General features: G+C 44.3%; 1 protein-coding gene across 2 annotated transcripts in view; it reads right to left on the bottom strand.

Moving 5' to 3' along the window:
• The window catches only part of NRG3 (neuregulin 3), a gene marked incomplete at its 5' end in the record, with an annotated part of 953,079 nt that extends 931,467 nt beyond the window's left edge, over positions 1–21,612 (bottom strand). For both annotated transcript variants that reach the window (XM_081158127.1, XM_081158126.1), the window contains one exon: positions 20,763–21,612. In XM_081158127.1, the coding sequence (XP_081014253.1) occupies positions 20,763–21,612 (850 nt within the window). The remainder of the gene's footprint in view (positions 1–20,762) is intronic.
• Positions 21,613–22,072: the final 460 nt, after the last annotated feature.

Consider the following 22,072-nt stretch of genomic DNA (forward strand, 5'->3'; position numbering starts at 1 on the left):
ATATGATATACTGGTTCTCTGCACACTTTTATCACTCAACCAGCATTAAGCACTATTAGCCCAACAAAAACACCAAAGACAGCAATCTGGCTGGATTCGATGTGTCCCTGCAACATTTCTCTCCCTCCTGGAAGTCGGCCGTGCTATGTTTGCACCAGCTTATCTAATTCTGTTTTCTTTTATCACATTAGCCCACTGCTTGGCCTTTCACGAGTTAAAGAAAAACCTCATACATGACTTGTGCCTAATCTTTTATGAGAAACACAGCTGGTCCTATCAGCATTCCTAGAAATGATTTTGAGATACGTTCAAAATGCATCCGAGCTTGAGAAATCCTGGTAACATCCTCACTAGTACATCTAGAAGAATTCCTCTTAGCTTATATGGTGTGGGTACTCCCTGCCCCTGGTTCTCAGTGCTCATGCAGGGGTCCACATCTAGTCCCCCTAACATCGCCCTCTGAATATTGTCTGCTCTGTCAGTGGGTATCTACTCCCCTCCGCCCCAGTCTCCATCCAATTACCTTCTCAAAATAGCCATTTACACATCTAACAAAACTGGAGAACACAAGACGCTTAAAATAACTCTTTCATCGCCATCCCCTTGCCCAAATCCTGCACATCCTTCCATCCTCCCCATCTCCATCAACTATGCCACCGTCCCTCCTCTTACTCATCACAGAAACCTAGGGACAGTCTCCATTCATTAATTCCTGTCTTTTCTTCATAGTGAATCCTTTCTGTCACCCTCCAGAGCACGACCAGTCTGGCAAAGCATCACTCCCACTGCACCAGTCTCCACTCTAGTCTAAAGTGCCAGGATCGCTTGGCCACCCCAGGGGCCTGCTCACTTGTCTCCCTGTCTCCAAATGTGGCCCCTAGAGGGCAGCTCCACACAGCACCCAGAGGGACTTTTAAAAAAAATTAAAGGTCCCCCATGGCATTTCATTCAATAAAAATCCAGTGTCCATTCCTTAAGTGACTTACCTTGTCATCTCTTCCATTCCACTTCTTTCCACTCTGGGCACGTCCATTATGCCTAGGCATGCTGGCCATTTTTCTGTCCCTCAAAGCCCTTGGACTGTATATTTTTTCTTCTCCCCTCCTGTCCCAGACACTGCCATACCTTACTTCATCTCACCATCTACCACGACTTCATCTAAGGCCTCCCTGAACACCTATATAAACTTAAACTTTCTGCCCTATAATCCTGTTCAGCATTTCTCAGTGGCTGATGGATCCCCCTCCAGAAGCTCCAGGGGAACAGTGCCTGAGTCATCTGTCCACTGCATCCCTGCAGCCAGGGACCAAAACAATACCTGGGAAATAGCAGGTGCTTAGTAAGTCGCTGAAAACTGAAGGACTGTGATGTGGATGCGTGGGAGACGAGCTAATAAGCACGCCTGCTCACGTCACTAACTTATCAGAACAGGTTTGTTCCCCCCTGAGCCATAATAAACACTTTATCACACAATGTTTCAATATAAACAGAAGGAAACAAAGCCCTAAATTCTGATTCTGTGGAAATTAATTTTACTACTATATCTGAATTTTTTTTTTTTAATATTTATATGGAAAGAGGAAAATGAGCGGTAAGAAAAAGTCAGTGACATGAATTTTAGCTTTCTCCAGAAACAGGAATCATCTTGTTTTATCTCAGCATATAAAACCTCACTTAATAGTTTGCAGAGTCTATCAAGACACACTTTGGGGGGGAAAAACACTTTGGAAGAGCATTCTTTGCTCAGCATTGAGAACTGGTTCTTAAGAGCAATCAACCTGAAGAGAAAAGGCATGAGATGGGATAGTGAGAAAATGAGAGAGAGGGCTCTTCACAGGCACTTCCCCTCATGCTTTGTTTAGTGTGACAGAAATTGAGACATCAGAGATTGACACTGAGCTCGGTGTCCAACTGAGCACCCCACAGGTCCGGGGCCGCCAGACTGAAAGCACGCGCTGGTTGAGGCTGCCTTCCTCAAAGACAGAGAACTGCACATCCAGATGCCTGGAATCTGGTATTTTCCTAGTTACCACTGTAGTGGGATTTACATTTTCATAGCAGCTTTCTCTTCCTCTCCACGGTGCTTTCCAGCTTGAATTTGTTTTCAAACCATCAGTTCCTAAGGACAAAACTAAATATTTAAGATTAAATTTAGCTCCCAAAAAGAAAACATTAGCTCATAACATAAATGATATTCAGCCTCTCATAATGATTTCAATTTGCTCCAATTCTCATGCATCCAAACATCCTCTGGTTTCCAACGCGTAAGTTAGCAAACTGTCCAGCACCTTGGTTATAAGATGGCTTGGTATCTGTAGCTGTCACAGCAGTCTTACATGCTAAAAAAGAGCCATTATCTCAGCTTTTGAAAATGAGGGACATTAAGACTCATGGAGACAGACTCCACGAAACCCAGGTATCTAATAGGAAGCAAAACATGAATTCTTCTAGACTTAACATCCACTGCTCTTTCTACAGAGTGTGCGTTTGCACACACACACACACACGCGCACACAACAGAGTATAAATCACATCATTAAAAGAGTAGCCATGATCAAAAGAAAAACAACTATTACAAGCATTTCAATTCTAATTGCTGATTTTCAACCTAATTGGATGGTAAGCATCAGAAAGTGGAAAACAAAACAGTTAACATCCACATGAAATGAAATCCAACAGTCCACCAGACTGAATTGGTGGGGGTGCCCTTCAGACAGCTGAGGTTAGGATGGCTGAGGGTATCTGGACCAATACTCTGAATATGCAGGTCGATCCGTCTGGAGGTGCCATTAGCATTTACCAATGTCTGGGTTGAGTGTCAGTGATACACCCTAGCGGGGGCATCTCGGCCAAACCAACCCATGCAGGTAAGTGAGGCCCTGACTCTCCCTGCTCATCATGGAGAGGACTGAGCCAAAGGAAAGCAGATACCAAAACACAGGGAGCTACAGGCTGTTGGTGTGGCCCTGCTCTTTCTCAGGTGGTTCTATTTTAATAATGTGACATTTGAAAATCCGGTGTCACTTAGTGATCTGGCGCTCCCCCACCTCTCCACCGCTGCTGGAGCTCCCTGGGTTTCCATGGCACTTCCTAATGGGAACAGCAGGCCGTGGCTGCTGGAGGCAGTGGCTGTCACAAGGCGCAGGTACAGAGCGGCTTACGCTGCTCTTCCCTGGAAGCTGAGCCTCATCTCAGTCCCAACACCCACATTATGGAGCAGGACAGTGGAAATAAACTGAGAGAGCAGAATGCTGAGCATGCCCTGGAAATGACAGGGGTGAAGGAGCTGGGCCAGTCCCTCCCCCCCCCCCCCCGCACCGTCTACACTCACAGGGAAGGTTAGCATTTAAGTCCTCTGGACTGTCAGAAATTACTACTGTTTTTGATCATGTGTAAGTGTGGGTTCAAACAGCGTTCCTGATCAGAATTTCACTATGTAAGTGCAGGTTAACATTTAGTGCTGTGGCTCTACCGATGCCAAATAACCTGAGATGCTCCAGCCCCTAAGGTCACTTAGTCAAGAACAGCCGCACTTTATCCCTTATTTGCTGACTCCTCACTACCATGACCCACCTTCTACCTGCAACACTATTTCTGGGTTTAAGGGTGGGAAAACGCTGTTATTAAGTTACACCAGGCAGCTTTAGGGCCTCCAGGCCTTACCTCACCCCTAAAGCATCCTGGGCTGCGCTGAAGCTGTGGATAACCCGCAGACAGGAAATGCTCACAGGCCTCCCCAACGAGCCCCACCTTCCACTTAATAACCATCTAACAGTGTTCACTGTCGCTCGTAATTAAAGAAATACAGGATAGAGCACAACAAGACACTATTTTAAACCAGATGGTTGGCAAAGGTTTCTTTTGTTGGTTGGGTGGTTGGTTGGTTTTGTTGTCCATGGCATGTAACACCCATGACAGAGGGGGGGAGGTATGGAAAGAAAGGACATTCTGACACTGTAATGGCAAGTATGTGAATGAGAACATAGGAATTCAGATTTTTAAAATGGAAGTTTTGGGGTGGGATTGTACATTGGTACAGCCACTAGGGAAAACAATAAAAAGGAACTACCCTGTGATCCAACAATTCCACTTCTGAGACTATATCCAAAGGAAATGAAATCAAAGATATCTGCAACCCCCATGTTCGCAGCAGCACTATTTACAATAGCTAAGACAGAGAAATAGCCTAAGTGCCCATCCATTGATAAATGGGTAAAAAAGCTATGGTGCATATATACAATGGAATATTACTCAGCCATAAACAAACAAAAAACGAGAAACTCCTACCATTTGCAACAACATGGGTGAACCTTGAAAGCATTATGCTAAGTGAAATAAGACAGAGAAAAATAAACACTGTATGGTCTCACATATATGTGGAATCTAAAAAAAAACAAAACTGAAAACAAAATCATAGAAAAACAGATCAGACGGTGGTTACCAGAGGCGGAAGGTGCGGGAGGGAGGAGAGCAAGAAGATAGTCGAAAGGTACAAACTCCAGTAATAAGATAAATAAGACCTAGGGATGTAGCATAGGCCACGAGGACCACAGCTAACATTGCTGTATGACACATGGGAAATAGGTTAGAGAATAAATCCTGAGTGCTCAGCACAAGAAGAAATTTTTTTCCTTTCTTTTCTTTTTATTGCATCTATATGAGAAGACGAATGTTAGTTGAACCTATAGTGATAATCATTTTACAATACATAAAAATCAAATCAGCATGCTGTATGCCTTAAATTTACACAGTGATGTATGTCAATTATTTCTCAATAAAACTGGAAGAAATATTTTAAAAACACATGAAAGATACAAGAAGAAATAGGCAAGCTTTTGGCTTAATAATAACTTCCTTTATAACTCTTCAAAATGTCTATAATTTTGTTTTATTGGTAAACTTATGTCTAAAGTAAACTTTTTTTTTGGGCATATATACTGGTCAAAAGTTTCCATTCCACTATGTGACTGAATTTTATATAATAATGACCAATTTGGAACAAACTGAATTCTCAAAAGGTAATGAGCTCCTTATATTTTAGTATGTCAATATACTTCAGCACAAAGCCATTAAAGATAGGGTTTTAGGTATTTTGACCTAGAAATACTTTAACATAAAGTGCAAAACGATAGATAAAAGAGTATTAGAATAAAATTTCATTTTTGCAAAAAATATACATTTCATAGAGCAAAAAATTGGGCTGATATTTAACAAAAAGATTATAATAATTATCTCTGGGTGGTAGAACTACAGACTTTTACTTTCATCTTATTGCTTGTATCTTCCAATTTTCTAGAGTAAACATGCCCTGTTTAATAATAAAGTGGAAGGTGCTCCAAAAAATATATAAAATATTAACACTAGCCACCTTGAATTTGAATTGTCACCCTGACACTGTCATAACTCAGAGCTGTGTTCTAACCAATAGATAGAACCACATTCTGATATCAAAATGCCCATACCAACCAACACGCAGTGCGTTACATGAAGACATTTATAACAGTGCCTTAGAAATGCCATTACTTAGTCCTCTGTTTTTCTTGCAACACTGTAAAGTTTAGCAACTAGGAATTCTGTTTAATGAAGGGAGAAAGGTATCATAATTATATCTAGAACTAGAGGAATTTATTTATACTTTCAAACAAAACATTTTGTGTGTGCTAGTAATTCCTCTAGGTCTCATTATACCTCTATTTTTGGGACCAATTTACTTTAATATGTATATAATATGAAATATATGGATATACACACACACACATATATACATATAGATACATATATACTTTGCAATAATAGACCTACAGCTGGCTACCAAGCTCTATATCTGTCATGGGATAAGGAATTCTTTGTAAAGCTGTAAACAAGTTCACAGGACTGTAGGACATAATCACTTCCCCCATTGCTAGCACACAGAAACATGTATTACTAAATGCTGAACTGCAAAATATCCTACCAAAAATATATTTTAAAAAAAAACAAATAACCTTTGTGGGGGGGGGTAACAATAAAAAAATTCCACTAAGATTTTCATCTCAAATTTAGAACTCTTTCTCAGGAGATCTTTGCCCCAGGAGACTCGGGGAATGCCTCCTCCAGCAGCCGCATTTATAGAGGCAGCCTGAGATTCCAATTCTGAGAACCGGGAGCCGGAGCTGGGCCTACATTCCCAAACAGGTCCAGTGGCCTTCCCACCCTGCTGTAATTACTCTCCTCCCCTTAGAAATCATTCCTCCAATTAGCTTATTTCCAATCTTCCTTGGAAGCTAAGAAAAAAAAGTAACAATTACCAAGAGTAAGCAAAGGAAGAGAAGCCTCCCTTAAGGTAAAACTCTCCCGGCGTCCCTGGACGTCACCTCCGGTCCATCAGATTCCTTTGTTCACGGTTGACAACACGGTGGAGCATCACAGTGGAAGCGGTAAGTAGAGATATGCAGATAAAAAAGCCTGCGTTGCCTACAAGCTCCCGAGTGGCTGCTCAGGCACCTAACGTGGGCGGTACGGCTGATGCCACACCGGTACCCACACCAAACCCGCAGGGACGGGAGGGTCCCGGGCTGCACCATCCCGATCACCCAACAGGCCGCGGGGAACAGCTTTCCTTCTTTGAATCTCTCTCCCCCAGGGCACGCGGCAGCCACTCTCCATCAAAAGCAAAACTGCTATCAAACATTCAAACAGCCTGATTTTCCCGACACAAAAACATCTCTACTTTGGGAAGGTTCAGAGGTGCAACTAACTGCATGTGATACCTGAAGATGAACGTGAACTTCCTGGCACAGCCGTGGAAGGAAACTGACGGAGCCGCTGGGCTACTCTGCCCAAAGTGCAGCACGTGCCGGCTATTTTTATACCACTCACTTCGTAACTGGGAGCTGATGTTTTGAGAAAAGAAAGAAGTTCTAGCAGGGGGGACAGACAATCTCATCCGGCAAAGTAGCAATGTCTGGGGAAAGTGGGGAAAGTCAGCGGTGAACTTCTGCAAAGTGATTTTACAAGAATGGCTGGCCCAAGATCGCCCTTCTCTACGGTTTGCTCACAAAGAGACTCTCCTGTCAGCATAAAGCCTCACTGCCCGGCAATCTAATTCAATTTTCACAACAGGAGTGTAGCACATAAAGACTTTCTGTACCTGGCAATTAGTCTTCCAACACCACCACTTAGAGATGCCGCTATTTTATGGCAAGCGGGATGAGCACACACACATTCACTGCGAACACTTAACTGTAATGACACATTGTACGATACAAGGGAGTTGAGACTTGCAAACTGGATATACCTTTGCTGTGCCTCCATTTTTGTACATGTGGGTAAGAGGGAGAGAGTGCAAATGTCGTGATAGGAGTTAATTTTGAAAAAATGTCAAGCATCTATAAAGTGTGTTCTGATGAAATTACGGTAATGTGTGCCCTTTAATATGTTTTCAATATTTTTGCTCAAACAAAATATTTAAGTTGCTGCATCCTAGCACTGAAAGTCCTTACCACTGATACCATTTTTTATAACTCAATTAAGGATTTCAAGTTGTAAACAAATTTTGCAAGTTTCTCCCTTTCCCCGGTCGAAATAAATGAATGGCTCTTGCTCCCAGCCAGCTCGGCTAGGCGAAAGGCATAATCCTCTCGCTGCCGTTCTGGAAGGAATTGTTCAGACGCCAATCCTGCAGCGGCCAGATGCAGAAAGCCTACCGCCAGGTGCCGGCAGGATGCACGGTGCTTTGCAAGCAGCAAGCTCGACGGGGCCATTTTTCTTTAGGGTTAACGTTCCTGTGTTATCTGGTCATTTAGAAGTAATAGAGCTCTTTAGACTTTTACAACACTCAGCCATTTGCAGTGCACTGTCGGAAACAGCATTTCATTATTTATCATAAATTACTCGGAGCTGCTCACAATGAAAGATGAGCATCACTGTGGTATCACAGGTCACAGAGAAGCCTCCAAAACCAGACAAAGAAGGGGAAACACTGCTGACTTCCTTAAGACCCCATCCACAGTTCTGCTTCCCTCCTTTAGAGAAACCTCTTCTGATCATATACACGGAGACCCAAACGAATAACTAGAAACATTTACCCTTATCTAAATTAAAAATATAAAATATAAACTGAAAATATCCCAAGCAAACAGCATTGGCCTAAGTCAGCTGGCTTCTTACAAATGTTGACACCAGTGAAAATTATCTGATCAGTGAAAAACAGAGAAGGAGAGACGCCGCTGGCTATTAATACTAATTTAACATCTGCACTTACACAGTGTTACAGCCCCTCTGCCTGGTAACAACGGGCAACCCAGGAAGCGGGCTGGAGTGATGAATCTGGCTCTAATATGAGGCTCTCCTTCACCGCGAGCAAAGTGGGTGACAACTAATTTTAGCTGCTGATATATGCAGATGAGCGGGCGCAGCCCTTCCCTCTCTGGCAGGAGCTCTCTGGCAGGCCCAGTGAGAGCCTCAACTTATGACAGGCCCATCTTCCATCTCTGGGGTCCCTGAGGCGGCAGCCGCCTCCCCCTCTCATTCCTCGCCACGTGAGGGGTGCATTCAGGGAACCCCAGAGCCAGTGCCTTCTGAGTGCTTTGCAGTGTCAGCAGGTGATCCCAAAAGGTGCTGAGTGGCTTCTGGAAAGAGAGCCACAGGTGAAACCAGAGGGTGATATGGCCATCAATGGACAAAGTCGTTTTTGCCTCTGAAAAACCTGATGGAGTCACAGGTTAATTTAGGTGACGCGGTAAATTCAAGAGTTTTTCTCATTACCCTCCTTCCATCTCTCCTTGCAACTGTTCAGATATTCAAAAGCTACTATTTTGGGTTAAATCTAGGGCTGTGTTGATGAGACTATGGAAAAACTAAACACTTTAAAACTTAGCAATTCTACTGTTTCTTGCAGCACTTTGCAGAGGCACTGGAATAAAGTCAATACTTAAAAATATTCAGCACACGTCAAGGACCATATCTTTAAATGATCTGGGACAAATGAGCCTCAGGGAGTCTTTGGAATTTGCTGTTTGTTCCTCCCATGAAATCATCCTAGAGACCTTGCAGCTTCTGACAATTATTCACATACTGTGCCAGTTCCCTGCACCAACCCTGACTGTGTTTCCCATAAAGCCCGGGTATGTCCTCTCAAGCCCTCCTCCTCAATCAGGCCCGACCTAAGGAACAGGCAAGGCAGACTCCCTAATTAAAAAAGAGAAGCTACCCTCTCTGCCCATCGGACCGGACCATCGCAGGCTCCCACCCCGGTGGCTGCATGTACACTGCTACCTTATTAATGCCTTTTTGCTCCCTTGGCCTCAATTCCCCATTTCTCTGCCTAAATAAATTCTCCCATTCAATGATCTACCTATGTCCGCTCTGATTACTACTTTCTGAAATGGCCAAATATGCTTTTCAGTTGAAATCACACACTTCAGCACTTAATTATTCCCTAAAACATATGTTCTGGTCTTCTCGACAAAACCATAAATGCAGATGATTAATTATCTTTCTTGTGTATCATGCACCCGAACGCTCCCAGGCTGTGACAGTCTCAGACACAAGTGTGGCTTCGCACGTGTAAAACCTGTGAAAAATGTGGTAACTCACACTGTATCAGAAACACGCCAGATGTGGTGAAAGAAAGTTTTACAGAATAAAGCCACAAAGTATGCACTCAGAAAGGCTTAAACTAAACAGGACTGTGGGCATCTGCCTGGTGTCTCACTAAGCTGTAATCCTGAGAACAAAGGAAGCTGCTGAAGCCGGAAGGCCCTCTAAGTCTCTTAGGCTTCCAGGCATCAACAAGAGTTACATCCAGTGTCTGTAAACAGAAAAACCCATAAACTCAGGCCACCACCCTGGTAGCACAAAGTAAAGGCCAAAGGGCTGTTTCAAAATATCCCTCCTGTATTTTCAAGTTTGTATCGATGTAGACCAGAAGTACACAAATCATAGGCATACAGGTCAAAGAATTCTGACTCTGAGGACTCCTGCATGGGATTAACGCCCAGATCAAGAAGCAGGTTGGGTACCCTAAGGCCTCATGTCTTAGGTCTCCTTCCATTTACTACCTGCCTCCTCCCCAAAGATTATCACTATCTTGACTTCTAACATTGAACATTATATAAACAGAAGCATTTTGTGTTCTGACTCATTTTGCTCGCCAATGTGAGCTATCCTAAAGAATGTGAACACAATTCATCACCAAATTAAAGGGTTATGTGTCCTATAAATCACCACCTCCCACAGCCTATGGGATTTATCTGTAGTCCGACCACCTGACTGTATCATTAGAATTAACACCTTGTGATTCTGTGACAGCCTTACAGAATCTAGTACATCTCTGAATTGGTCCTTCTACCCGTTTTAATGTGACCGAAGCCCTCCCTTCTGAGACCCAGCACTACAAACTAGCCTTTGCATTTTCCTTTCATTTGCTCTTTAAAACAGACCAGATAACTGGTTATTATACACACAAGTGATTGATTTCTATCAGCTATGTCCATCTATAACAATACTATTTAATTAAAGACTGCCCCACATCTGAAGACTTGAAGAGCCATTAAGTAACTCATTAAACTTCCATCTTCTTTATTCCTCTAAGGTCAAAGCTAACAGTTCAAGCAAGGCCTAGGGTGAGACACTCTGCCTTCAATAAGGAAATATTTACCATGAGCAAATGAAATGAGTTTGCATTTCTGCACATCTGCATTCCATAGCAGGAACCCAACTCAGTCAACACTTTAATGCTGACACCACCAATTAAGGCACAAACTCTTAGACAAAAAAGAAAGTCTTCACAGAACCAAGGCCAATAATTGAACTGATTCTGATTCATGAGGCATATTCTCTACTTTTTCAAAAATTTAAAAATCTCTAATTAGAGAGATAATTCATGCCTATTAAAAGTAACACTTAGAAAATAGAGCAAAAACACAGTAAGTAAAATAGCATTCCTATTCCACAACACGGAAATCGCCCCCATTAACAACTTGGTTACTTCCTTTGAACACAGTTAATATACATTAAATCTATTAACCTACGTAGCTTAGTATAACTGGCATCTAACATAATTTCCCACCCAGGGTTTTAGATAATCGTATAACAAACATTTTCCAATATATTTAAAATTACTAAAACTCAATTTAACCTATTATATGGGTAAAATTTATTTTATTATTTTATTTTAACCTAACACGTACAAATGCACATACACTTGCCGAATATTTGACTAAAAAATTCCATGCTCTTCCCTGAGTAAATTTCTTTTAACCGTCTTATGAAAAATCATACCCAAAATGTACACTGCAATTTTTCAGTTTCAATGACTGTATTGTGGAATAAGAATGTAAAACCACATGGGAAACAACCCAAGTGCAAGTTTTTATGGACATATAAATATATTCTCCTTTAAATTTGCCTACTACTTCTTCAACAAGCATGTTTTAAGTGATTTATCTTTATGGAGTACATACAGAGTAATCAACTTAGTTCTAATAGGAACCACAACTAATTCATTGGTGTGCATACTATTTAAATACAACAACTGTCATAAACAGGGAGCTAATGAAACATGTAATACTAGATAAACACACCTTTCATTTGGTGAAGGCAAAAACCCTACCAACTGGGGCTATTTAGTATGAAGTGAACATTTACCAGATTTTTAACTCAGACACAGTCTCATACTGAAAACTCAGTTCAACAGAATTCAGTCGGGAGTGTTTATAAGCATTCCTACACCCATCTCGCACTTTCTTATTTCCTAGAGTCTGAAGATTTTGCCATCATGCTGACAAAAATTTTTGTTTAACAATAAATTTGGGTAAGCAATCTCATTTCCCCTCTTCTTTATGAGCACAGCTGTCATTCTTAGTACACAGGATTCATGCATCATCTTGCAGAATTTTGACAATACGGGCTTCTTGGCATTCCAGTGTTCCAATCCTGCAGCATGGCCATTCAAAGGGTGTATAACCCAATGTTGGTATTTGACTTATTTCTGTCTTATGAGTCTGCAAAAGTAGAAAACCCAATCATCTTTCACTTCAACCAAGAGAATATTTTTCTTCATGACCTTTGCTACACAGAAATGTCAAATAAGGAATGATCAGGTCCAATTTGTGGTATCCTTGGTAGACGACCAGGGGCTAACCGATATTCCTCTTCTTAGGACCATTGGCTGGTCAAAGATGGGTACCTTGTACACGGTGCCAAGAGGAATTCAGATGCTCTGCAGGAGACCCAGCACATGGTGCAACACCTAGCATTTATTTAGTAGGACCAGTATTTGAGTGTCCACACGTTATGACACATTTCATTGGCCAATCTCAGAAGATGCAGTAACTATTATAATCAAAGCAAATCTGGAATGGGCGGAGAAGACACTTTGGGCTAGATTTTAGGAGGCAGAGAGAGTCTGTAACTGTCAGTGTGCTATTGAATCACATGCAAGCAGCTACAGGGGAAACAGTTAAGAAGATCAAGGAATAGAAGTGTAGAGGAATACACTATCTTTTGTGGAGAGATCCCTAAGTTTCTCTGTGGACTGAAAAACAGGGCAATTTCTCTGGAGAAAAAAGGCTCCCCTTTACCACAGCAAAAAAGAAGGAAAGAGCAGTTGTGCCATTTATGGAGTGTACAATGCCATATGCCATAGTCGATGGGCTACAGGCATGAAAGAGGCAATGTACACTGATATGGCCATACTTATCCACGGGTTAGGATTTGGGGTGGGAGAGATTACCTGTAAAATGATGTTCTGATCTTCCTGATCCTTCAAACTATGCCACTTGAGCATGTCCGAGACAAATTATAAAGCTACCCTAAGCCCAGCTCAATCCCCTGCATGATTGAGATAATCATGCCTATGCTGCAGGCCTAGACAATTTTCTTTGAGTCCTTGTTTCAATAAGTAAATATAACAAAGGATGCAAAGGGCTGGTCCTGCTGGCACACAGTGAAACTCCACAAATGACAGCTCTAGTTTCTATTATTACCACAATTCTCAGGCCCCTTCCAAGACAGATTCTGTGAATAACCCTTGCATATTTCTAAAACAAAAAAATCCGGGCACAAAAGTCAACAGAATCAGACCCCAACCTGATGAGGAGGTATCACTTTTCTCCTAGTGAACTTTAAACTCCCTGGCAATCCACATGAAGACTGTGCGGTCACATGTGGTCATGGGAAGAGTATCTTGGCAGGCGGGCTGATACGCTCATGAACATCCATCAAATGCTTGGCATAAAAATTCTATACTCATAACCCTACCTCTAATGTATTAATGCCAAAGAAGTTGCACAGATTCAGATGATCTTTATTTTCAATATATACTCTCACAGCCTATATACAGCGTCCATGATCCACACTGTGCCTTCTAGGAAAAGGCCTCAAAGACAAAATCATATCACTGGAAGCTGTTAAACTTGTATTATTAAACTTAATTCTGAATTTCCTTGAAGGCTTGTTTCTGAATAGTTTTTTTTTGTGTGCCTGGGCATGGAAATGTATGATTTATGTACAATCACCAACATGTCTTGAAAAATAAAGGCTTATAATAATAGAAAAGTAATACTTTGAGATCTAATACAGGATGAAGTCTGCAACCAATGCCAAGCAATGCAGACTTGAAGCAAGATATTTTCAAAATGTTAATATTGAAGTTCCCCAAAGTGCAAAGGCATACACCTGAAAGAGCTCTTTGGTGAATGAAAGCAACTAATCCTCTAAAACCTAAATCATGGTAACTCCTAAATTCAGAGGGGAACAGAATGCAATGCACAACCGCCTGTTTTTACTGAAGTTCTCTTCAAACTCCAAAGACTCAATGAGAGTAAAACAGTGTGGGAAAGGAGCCAAAGGGAGCCAAGAGGCATTCTTTCATTTATCAAGAATTTTCAGATTTCTATAGATTTCAGATTTCCAGTTAATCCGACACTCTCATTTTCCCCACAATTTCAACTCCTCTCTGATAAACGTATGTCCAAAACAGGCTGTAAAAAACATCTACCAAGCAAAGGATGAGAAATGGTGGGCTGTAGTTTGTGAGTGAACTTTCAAGGCAATGTGAGGTAGGTTTCCGATGTGTGCCAGGTCTGAGAGGGACCGGGGGAGGTCTCAGAGCATGCAAGAGCAGTAGCCTCTCATTGTGATGGAAGATCCTTCAGGCTTGGTGGCAAACCAGCTCCAGTATTTCAACTGAACTCAGTGGTCTGATGAGTTCTTGGATAAAAATACCGAATCTGTCCACTTCCCATTTCTGTTGACATTAAAACAGTGGAGGTTTTACAGTTTACAAGCTCTTTTACAAGTGGTTTAAGAGGTGAGTTATTATCATTGCCGTCATTATCCCAGGGGAGGAAGTTCAAGTTCAAAGACATTAATTCGGTTCTTTGAGGTTGCATAGTTATCACAGGATTCAAGGCTACAGGTTTTTTGTTTGTTTTTAATATATATACATATACATACACACACAAATCTTTGTCACCCTCCCACAAAAGCCTCTAAAAAATAAGGTCATGACTGACTCACATTTTCCATAGGTAACCTACTAAAGGAGTCACTTTCTCAACCTACGTCCCTTGAGTCAGCTCCATCACCACGCCTCAGTGCCATGAACGCGGGGAGAAGGTCACCGCCAGGCCTGCGCAGATCTGCAACCGCCTGCTGGGCTGAGTGCTTACCAACACTCAGCCAGGGTCACAAACCTGTTCATGCCAGTTGTTCTTATTGTAATTGTGTAATTTTGTTCAATTTTATGTAAGCCAATGATATATAATTTTGGAAATGAAAGATAACTGTATTTTCCATTAAAATGTAGTTGAATGCTTGGAAAAAATTCCAAATGGTGAGCTGTTTAAAAAAGCAGGAGAAAATTATTTTGAATTATATGGGCAAGAAAACTAAAAGATTCCAGGGCAGGTGTATATTGTACCTATGGAGAGTCTGGGTTCAGATTCCTTCACAAGTGTCTTTAAGGAAGAAACAGGTAATTAGAGGTAAGGTTTATGAAAAGAGGAAAAACAGAAAAAATGTTACGATTAAATAAATACATAATCCAGAAAAAGGCTTGGCCACATAACCCACAGACGTAGACAACCGTGTGGTGATGGCCAGAGGGAAGGGCTGGCAGGGACTGGGTGGAGGTGGGCAAACGGGGGGTGGGGTGGGGGGATCTATAGTAATGTCAAAAATAAAAATAAAGTTAAAAAACAAAAACAAAAAAAGGCCTTGGCCCTACATTAAGATAGGGAGAATGGCCGCTGTACACATTTTAAGTTGCATTTTAATGTTCTGCTTTTTAAACCATTACTTTTATAGACTTTTTAAATTAACCAATTAACTACCAGTATTTCAATGCCCCAAATCAATGTTAAATATTCATTAAGATGAATTCAAAAACCGAAATACTTGACATGTATTATGAAAACAACAAAATGATATGAAAAGATATAATAGCTTATGTTCAATTGTACAATTTTTTGTGGACTTTAATTAAGTGCTATCAACACTAGTATGATTGGAATACTAATCTACGTGGGATAACAAATGGCCATTAGTCTTCCAACAAGTTTTTGGAATCCCTTAAAAAAATTTTAAAATTTTAAAAATAAAGAACTAGGACAGTTAAATAATTCAACTGCCTAAATGGGTGAAGAAAATATTTTCCTAACTTTCCACATCAACTTAAACAATCTAACAAATCTTACCAAAGGGACCGATTTTTAAAACAATTAAGAAGTCTGTGAGGACCTTTCAGACAGAGTCATGATTCAATTCCATGCAAGATCGGGTAAGGCAGGAGAACATGAAGTCCTCGATGAAAGAAAGGCGAGAATGGAAATCCAAACTAAGCATGTGTCCTAAGACTCTCAGTAGTTGTATGAATGGGAAACATCTGTTTAGATATGTTTTCATCCTGATATTACAAAGCTTTACACTGAGTCTATTCCGCCCTCCTGCCTTCACCATATACATGCTTCTAGAAGAAACACTTTCCAGCATGTAGACAAGTAAAATTTCCAGCATCTCAAAATGTCTCAGTGGTATTTGTCAGCACAGTACCAGCTCTGTGCCTCACCAAACACAAAAGTCTGAAGATAAAAACAAATTCAAAGCGAGAAGAATGAATTTCAGCTCTATTCATAAGCAATTCAAATGCATTTTGCAGACTTAGATTTATGGCTCTTCCCTTGCTCTTGTATATTTCAGGGCCAACTTTCATGTTCCATTTTCAACATCCCTGATAGAAAATTGAGATATGTTTGGCACTGGATCTGAGAGGTTAGAAGGAAAGACTTTCTACAAAGGAAGCAAAATGAAAATCAGCCTTCTTCTCACTGGTGTGGAGAGGAGGAAAGGTCGGGAGTGTTCCAGACGGAAGAGAGATTGTGTTCCTCCACTCTCCAGACCTCTCAGGATAGCACTGGTTTCAAACTCTGCACCAGCACTCTTGCCCATGTCCCAACGTGGATTTAGAAAGGCTGTTTTCTATAGTAACAGAGAGAAGTTGCCACAAACCAGCTTTGTTTGTTTGTTTGCTTGTTTCTCTTTCTGTCTGACAAGCTTGTGGATCAACAGCTTGCTAAATTTTAAAAAGCTAGCAGGAAAACGCCACAAATACAGCGATGGCTGGATTCACAAATCGTACCTGCAGCAAGGACTCGCAATTAGCAATAGCATTACCAATCCCTTATCTCAGCCATGAGGAGCTGAAAAGGAAGGCTTAAACCACAGTCATAATGCACTGAGACCAAATTAAATACGGCCCTAAAAACAGCCTGGTCAATTCTGTGCCCACCCCACCCCTTTTTCTTCCGTTTGGACCATAAAGTACAACCTAAGTGTCGAAAGAGTGAAATGTACAGTAAGATTGATTAAAGCAGGAAAGTCTCATAATCCTGTATTAAGGCCAAAGGAAATCAAAACATACTCAGGTTGCAGCATGGGCTCATAAAAAAGCTCTCAATTGGATTTCATAAGAAATATTGATCTTGAGCTCCAAATCCTCTCGCTTTGGCTACCATACATGATTGGGGCCAGTACCTTCTACGTTGACATTCCCTTGAGGGTCACATTCACATAGACAGAGGACAATGTATTACAGTAAGTTTATTTAAACCAATTATATCTAAGGCTGCTTATAAAAGCAACCAAGAGTACTCTTATTGAAAGACTAAAGATGTTTCAAAGGAATAGACAGGAAAACAGTCAATGTTATCAATGGTTCTCTTCAAAATTACAAAAGGCATGTTGAGGTTAAGTTTTATTTAAATAGACTTGGTTATATTAAAATTATCCCACTACCATGTTTAAACATCAATGTTATATTTTACATCTACTTATTCACTAAATACAGTATTCAACATTTGTGATAGATCTTACTCATTTGGAATTAACTTCGTACCTTCCAAAAGAACCACCCATTAAAACCGGCTCTTTGTCTTTAGTAGTTGAATTTAGCCAATGGCTCTTATCCTTCACCTGTTGGACAGTGCATTTTGCTGAGTAAAATAACAATTCATATTTGCATTGACAACATTCTACATGCATGTTCCAGGTCTGAAAACACAACCCAATGTGATGTAAAAGACTGTTTGTACACTGGTCAAAATCACCGTTCCTCCACTGTCTGTAGTGAACCTCTCCTTGCTTGAAAATTTGTAAACTAACCTACACGTTCAGATGCAAAATACTTCAAAGATGGTTTTGGTAAAATAATCTACTAGTGGCAGTATGTTTAAGATACTTGTTTCTAAGGCGTCTGAAGGAAAAGGCAAATCCTGGGCAAGTCCCTGGGAATCCAAGAGATCCTATTAACAGTGGAAAGTTTTGGCTTGGCTCTGGTCAAAAGACTAGAAGATGAGAAGAGTCCATTGGCAAACCCGTCATTTCCCTCTGCCTTTCAAGTTCAACATTACCTTATCGCTGATCCTACAGAACATGTGGAACAATTTCTAAACTGGGCCTTCCACGTGGCAAAATAGCTTCTGCTTGCAAAATCCCTATTATCCATAGCAAGTGTTTCTTCTAGAGTGAACCAGCCTCTTCTACTCCAAAGAGCTGTGCTGCCTTTATACACAGAATCCTTCCGACTGACCTAAGATGAGCACAAAGACATTCATTCTATAAGCCTCGAGGTGTTCGAGTCAAGAGCAAAGACCCTGGCCATCAAAACTGGTTAGACTTAAAAAGGCAGAGCAGCATCCTTAGCTGTCCATAGGTGCTACAATACAATCCGTGACTTTCATGAAAAAAAGAGAAAGACAAAAGAAAAAATCCTACTGAACTCCAAAGAGGAATTTCTCTCCTGGGAACTTTAAATGACATAATTGAAACAAGTGAAAAATATAAATACAGACAGAATGTTCTTCAGCCCAGTAGCAGTGTTAAAAATCCCTCATCTGAAATCTTTACTTCAGTTTGTTAATCATCCTGCAATCTTGGAGCAAAAACATAATTAAACTATACCTTTTCTTTAAATTACCATACAAGCTATGTATTTAAACTCATCTTTTATGGAAGCTACATAATCTTCCTTTCACTGAAATTTCCCTTGTTGATACGTGCAAACCAGGTCAGTTTCTGCTGGATTTGCACACTTGCATTTTACCCCTTAATTCGACTTCTTATTAAAGGTTTAAAAAAGAGCAAGACCTGGGCTTCAGATACGCATAAAACAACTACTACTTATGTATCTACGTGAACAATGACACCATTAACAGATCCCTCCCCGTTTTTCCTTGGGGCTGAGAGCCCTGTCAATAATCATTACTTATTAAACAGTCTGCCATTCCCTTCTACAGAACGTAGGAAGGGAGCATGGAGGGGTAGAAATAATTACCTTGGGCTTTTCTTTAAAGATCTCCGAATGAAATGCAAGGAAACCAATTGAAAAAGAACATGAAATACCTCCCCATCCCATCCTCCTGCCTCCCCCCTTGTGTGCATGCCCCCCCCCCACACACACACACACTCCATTATTCCTATCAACTGTATCAAGAGAGAAGATAAAAAATCTGGGGTCTTTAGAATAGACACATATATTTTCAACCCACTGAAAATGTTCACACATACACTTGCAAACCCTTTATCCCTTCACAAAACTCAAGCTGTATTTGTTGAGAAAAGCCTCTGAACACCTCCTGAGAAGAGGTGTTCTCGGAAATGACTGCTTCAGCCGGAGGAGAGAGCAGCAGCAGCAAGTTACCGGTTCGACTGCCATTCTGGTTTGTGGCAGATTCACTCCTTCCCCCCTTCTCCCTGTCTCCCAATGGATCTTCTAGCCTATTTTTTTCCAAAGCAGAGTAAGGAAGGGCATAAGGAATTTCCTTCTTGGACCTTACCCAAACACAGTAACTCTTAAATTTAAAAAAAAGTTGTCAAGGATTAAATAACAGCCAGGCTAAGACCACAGGTCAGAGAAATGAGAAATGACCAGATGACTGAAGGCAACCGAGGTATTTCTACTGAAGAGTTAACCATGAGCACGCTTCCTTTTCCCCAGATGTTATGGCTCCCAACAGAAATACCCTATTAAGACAACATAACCAGGCAGTTTGGGGAGAACAGCCTTGCACAGAACTTGAACTGGCGGACTGGGAGTTTGTCCTAAATAACCTTCATAGGTTGTACAAACTGTTCCCATATCTTGATCAACAGTCAGATTAAGAAGCTTCCTAAGCTTCCCTTAGGGTCAGAACAAGGTAGGGACGGGGGTGGGAGGTCAGTCAGTCACCTACAACATTTATAAGGATAGAGAGAAATATACACCTCCTATGCGAATCAATAGAAAGCTATCACGCTTGGGGCAAACTGGCCAATACTGGCAGCAACTGAGCAGAGGCTGAAGATGCCACATTCCAAGTGTGACCTGTTTCAAAAGGGCTGGATGTGCACACCCCTCCGTGCACAGAGCTCGGTCCATTCCACCTATATTTTTCAGGCACACGGGGCGGGAAGATTCGGTTCACACCCCACCTTTGGGAAAGGAACAAAAGCAGATGCTTGGCAGAGCTGGAAGAACTCCTTCCTCGCAGGACCCTAGAGGCGGCAGCTCTGCAAGGCCCCTTCAGATCCCCCCTGGTTCGTTCACCCTCCACGGAACCAATTTCTACACCGTGGAACCGCCAGGGCAGGCTGGGGGGAGGGGGCGGCGATCAGTTTAGCCCTTTGCTGTGAACCGCCCCCTTTCCCCACCTCCCCCCAACAGCTTCAAATTAACCCTTCCCGACGCCTCCCGGGTCAGGGCCGCTCTCAGCGTCTCCAGCTTCTTGGCACCAACATCTCTACCCAGCCCTGCGCCCACGCCCTCCGCCGCCCACAGGGGCACAACTTCCCCGCGCTGGCTCGGCGCTGGTCAGTCTGCATCTGCTCTCCCTCGCCCCGTCCTGCGGGCAGGGGAGGCCCTTCCCCCTTCCTGCCCACCCGGGCCTGGCCGGCGGGTCCGCAGCCCGGCGGGTCCGCAGCCCGGCGGCGCCGCTCTGGCGTCAGCCCTCGGAGGGGACCTAGACGCGTTCTCGCGTGGGACCCGCTGAAGCCGGGCCGCTGCAGCTCGGCAGCCTCCTTCCACTTCCGACCCCCCATCCCACACGTGCACCCAGAACGGGCAGGCACCTGCTTCCTCCCCTGAGCTCGCCAAGTGCTCCAGCCTGGGGTGGGGTGGGGTGGGGTGGGGTGGGGATGGGGGGAGGGGGGCGATGCCAGATGACGGGCGGCGAGGGGAAAAGACAGCAGGAGGAAGGAAAGGAAACTCGGGAGCAGACCAGAGTTCAGACCCAGTGTTTACTTACGAAATTTGGGGCTGGTGCTCGTTTCTGGCGCGGCGGTGGCAGAGGAGGAAGGCGAGGTGCCGGCGGGGGCGGCGGGGGGCGAGGAGGAGGCGGCGGCCGCGTCCTGAAAGGGAGCCCGGGTCCAGGAGGGAGTGGAGTCGTGAAGGTAGGAGGAGGTAGCGAATGCCGCAGTGGGCCAGGAGGGCATGGCCTGGGTGCTGGGGCTTCCTGGCGCCGGGGGCCGCGAGCCCGGCGCGCTGCCGCTGAAGACGGGGACCGTGGTGGCCAGGGCCGTCGGGGGGGCCGCCGTGTTCCGCGCCGTGGTGGAGCGCGGGCTGGCGCGGATGGGCACCCGGTGCCCGGGGAAGCGAGTGGGCGCCCGCGTGATGGTGGTCAGGCGGGTGCTAATCCGGTTCGGCGTCCTGGAAGAGGCGGCGCCGCCGGAGGAGGGAGTGGCGGGGGACGTGGTGGAAGTGGTCGCGGTGGTGGTCTCCATGGCCTTGGGGAAGGAGCTGGGCTTGGAGAGGAAGAAGGGGTCCTGGCCCATCCCCTTGGAGTCCACCAGGTCGGTGGGCACGTATTCCTTGACGGAGCCCACCACGATCCATTTGAGCAGCATCAGGCTGAGCCCTAGGCCGATGAAGCCGATGAACAGAGGCACCACGCACAGCCACGTCTGCTGCCGGTTCCACACGATGCAGTCGCTACAGCGTAACTCCCGGGGGGGCTCGGCCGCCCCTTCGCCGCCGCCGCCGTCCGGGCCCCCGCCCGCCGCCGCCGCCGCCGCAGCCGCCGCGGTGCCCTCCTCGGCCGAGGCGGCGGCTGCCGAAGCGGCTCCCGGTGGCGAGGCAGCGGCCGCTCCTTCACTCATCCTAGGCGCCGGTCTTCACCTTCGCCCCCCCGAGGGCCGCGCCAGAGGCATGGGGCCGCGCCGGCCGGGCGCGGGCGCGGGCGCGGGCGCGGGCTCCGGCGGCGGCGGGCTCGGGCGCAGGCAGCGGCCGCGGCGGCCGCATGCAAATCGGCTCCCTGCCCCCACGCCCCTCCCCCCGAGAGGCGGGCGGCGGGCGGGGAGGAGGGAGCGCGCGGGGGAGGGGACGCGGCCGGGAGGGGGCGGCGAGGCGCGCGGAGAGGGGCGAGCGGGCCCGGCGCCGCCGGCCGGTCAGGGAGCGGCGGGGCGCGTCTGCTGCCCGCCGAGCGGCCTCCTGCGCGCCGGGGCTGCGCGTCCGCTGCCGCTGCTGCTGAAGCTGAAGCCGCCGCCGCCGCCGCCGCCCGCCGCCTGCTTGCGCTCGAGCCGCGCCGGCATCCTCGGGGCGCCGCGCCCGGCCCGCTCC

This window comes from Miniopterus schreibersii (genome assembly GCF_964146895.1).
Source record: "Miniopterus schreibersii genome assembly, chromosome: 14".
NCBI lineage: Eukaryota > Metazoa > Chordata > Mammalia > Chiroptera > Miniopteridae > Miniopterus > Miniopterus schreibersii.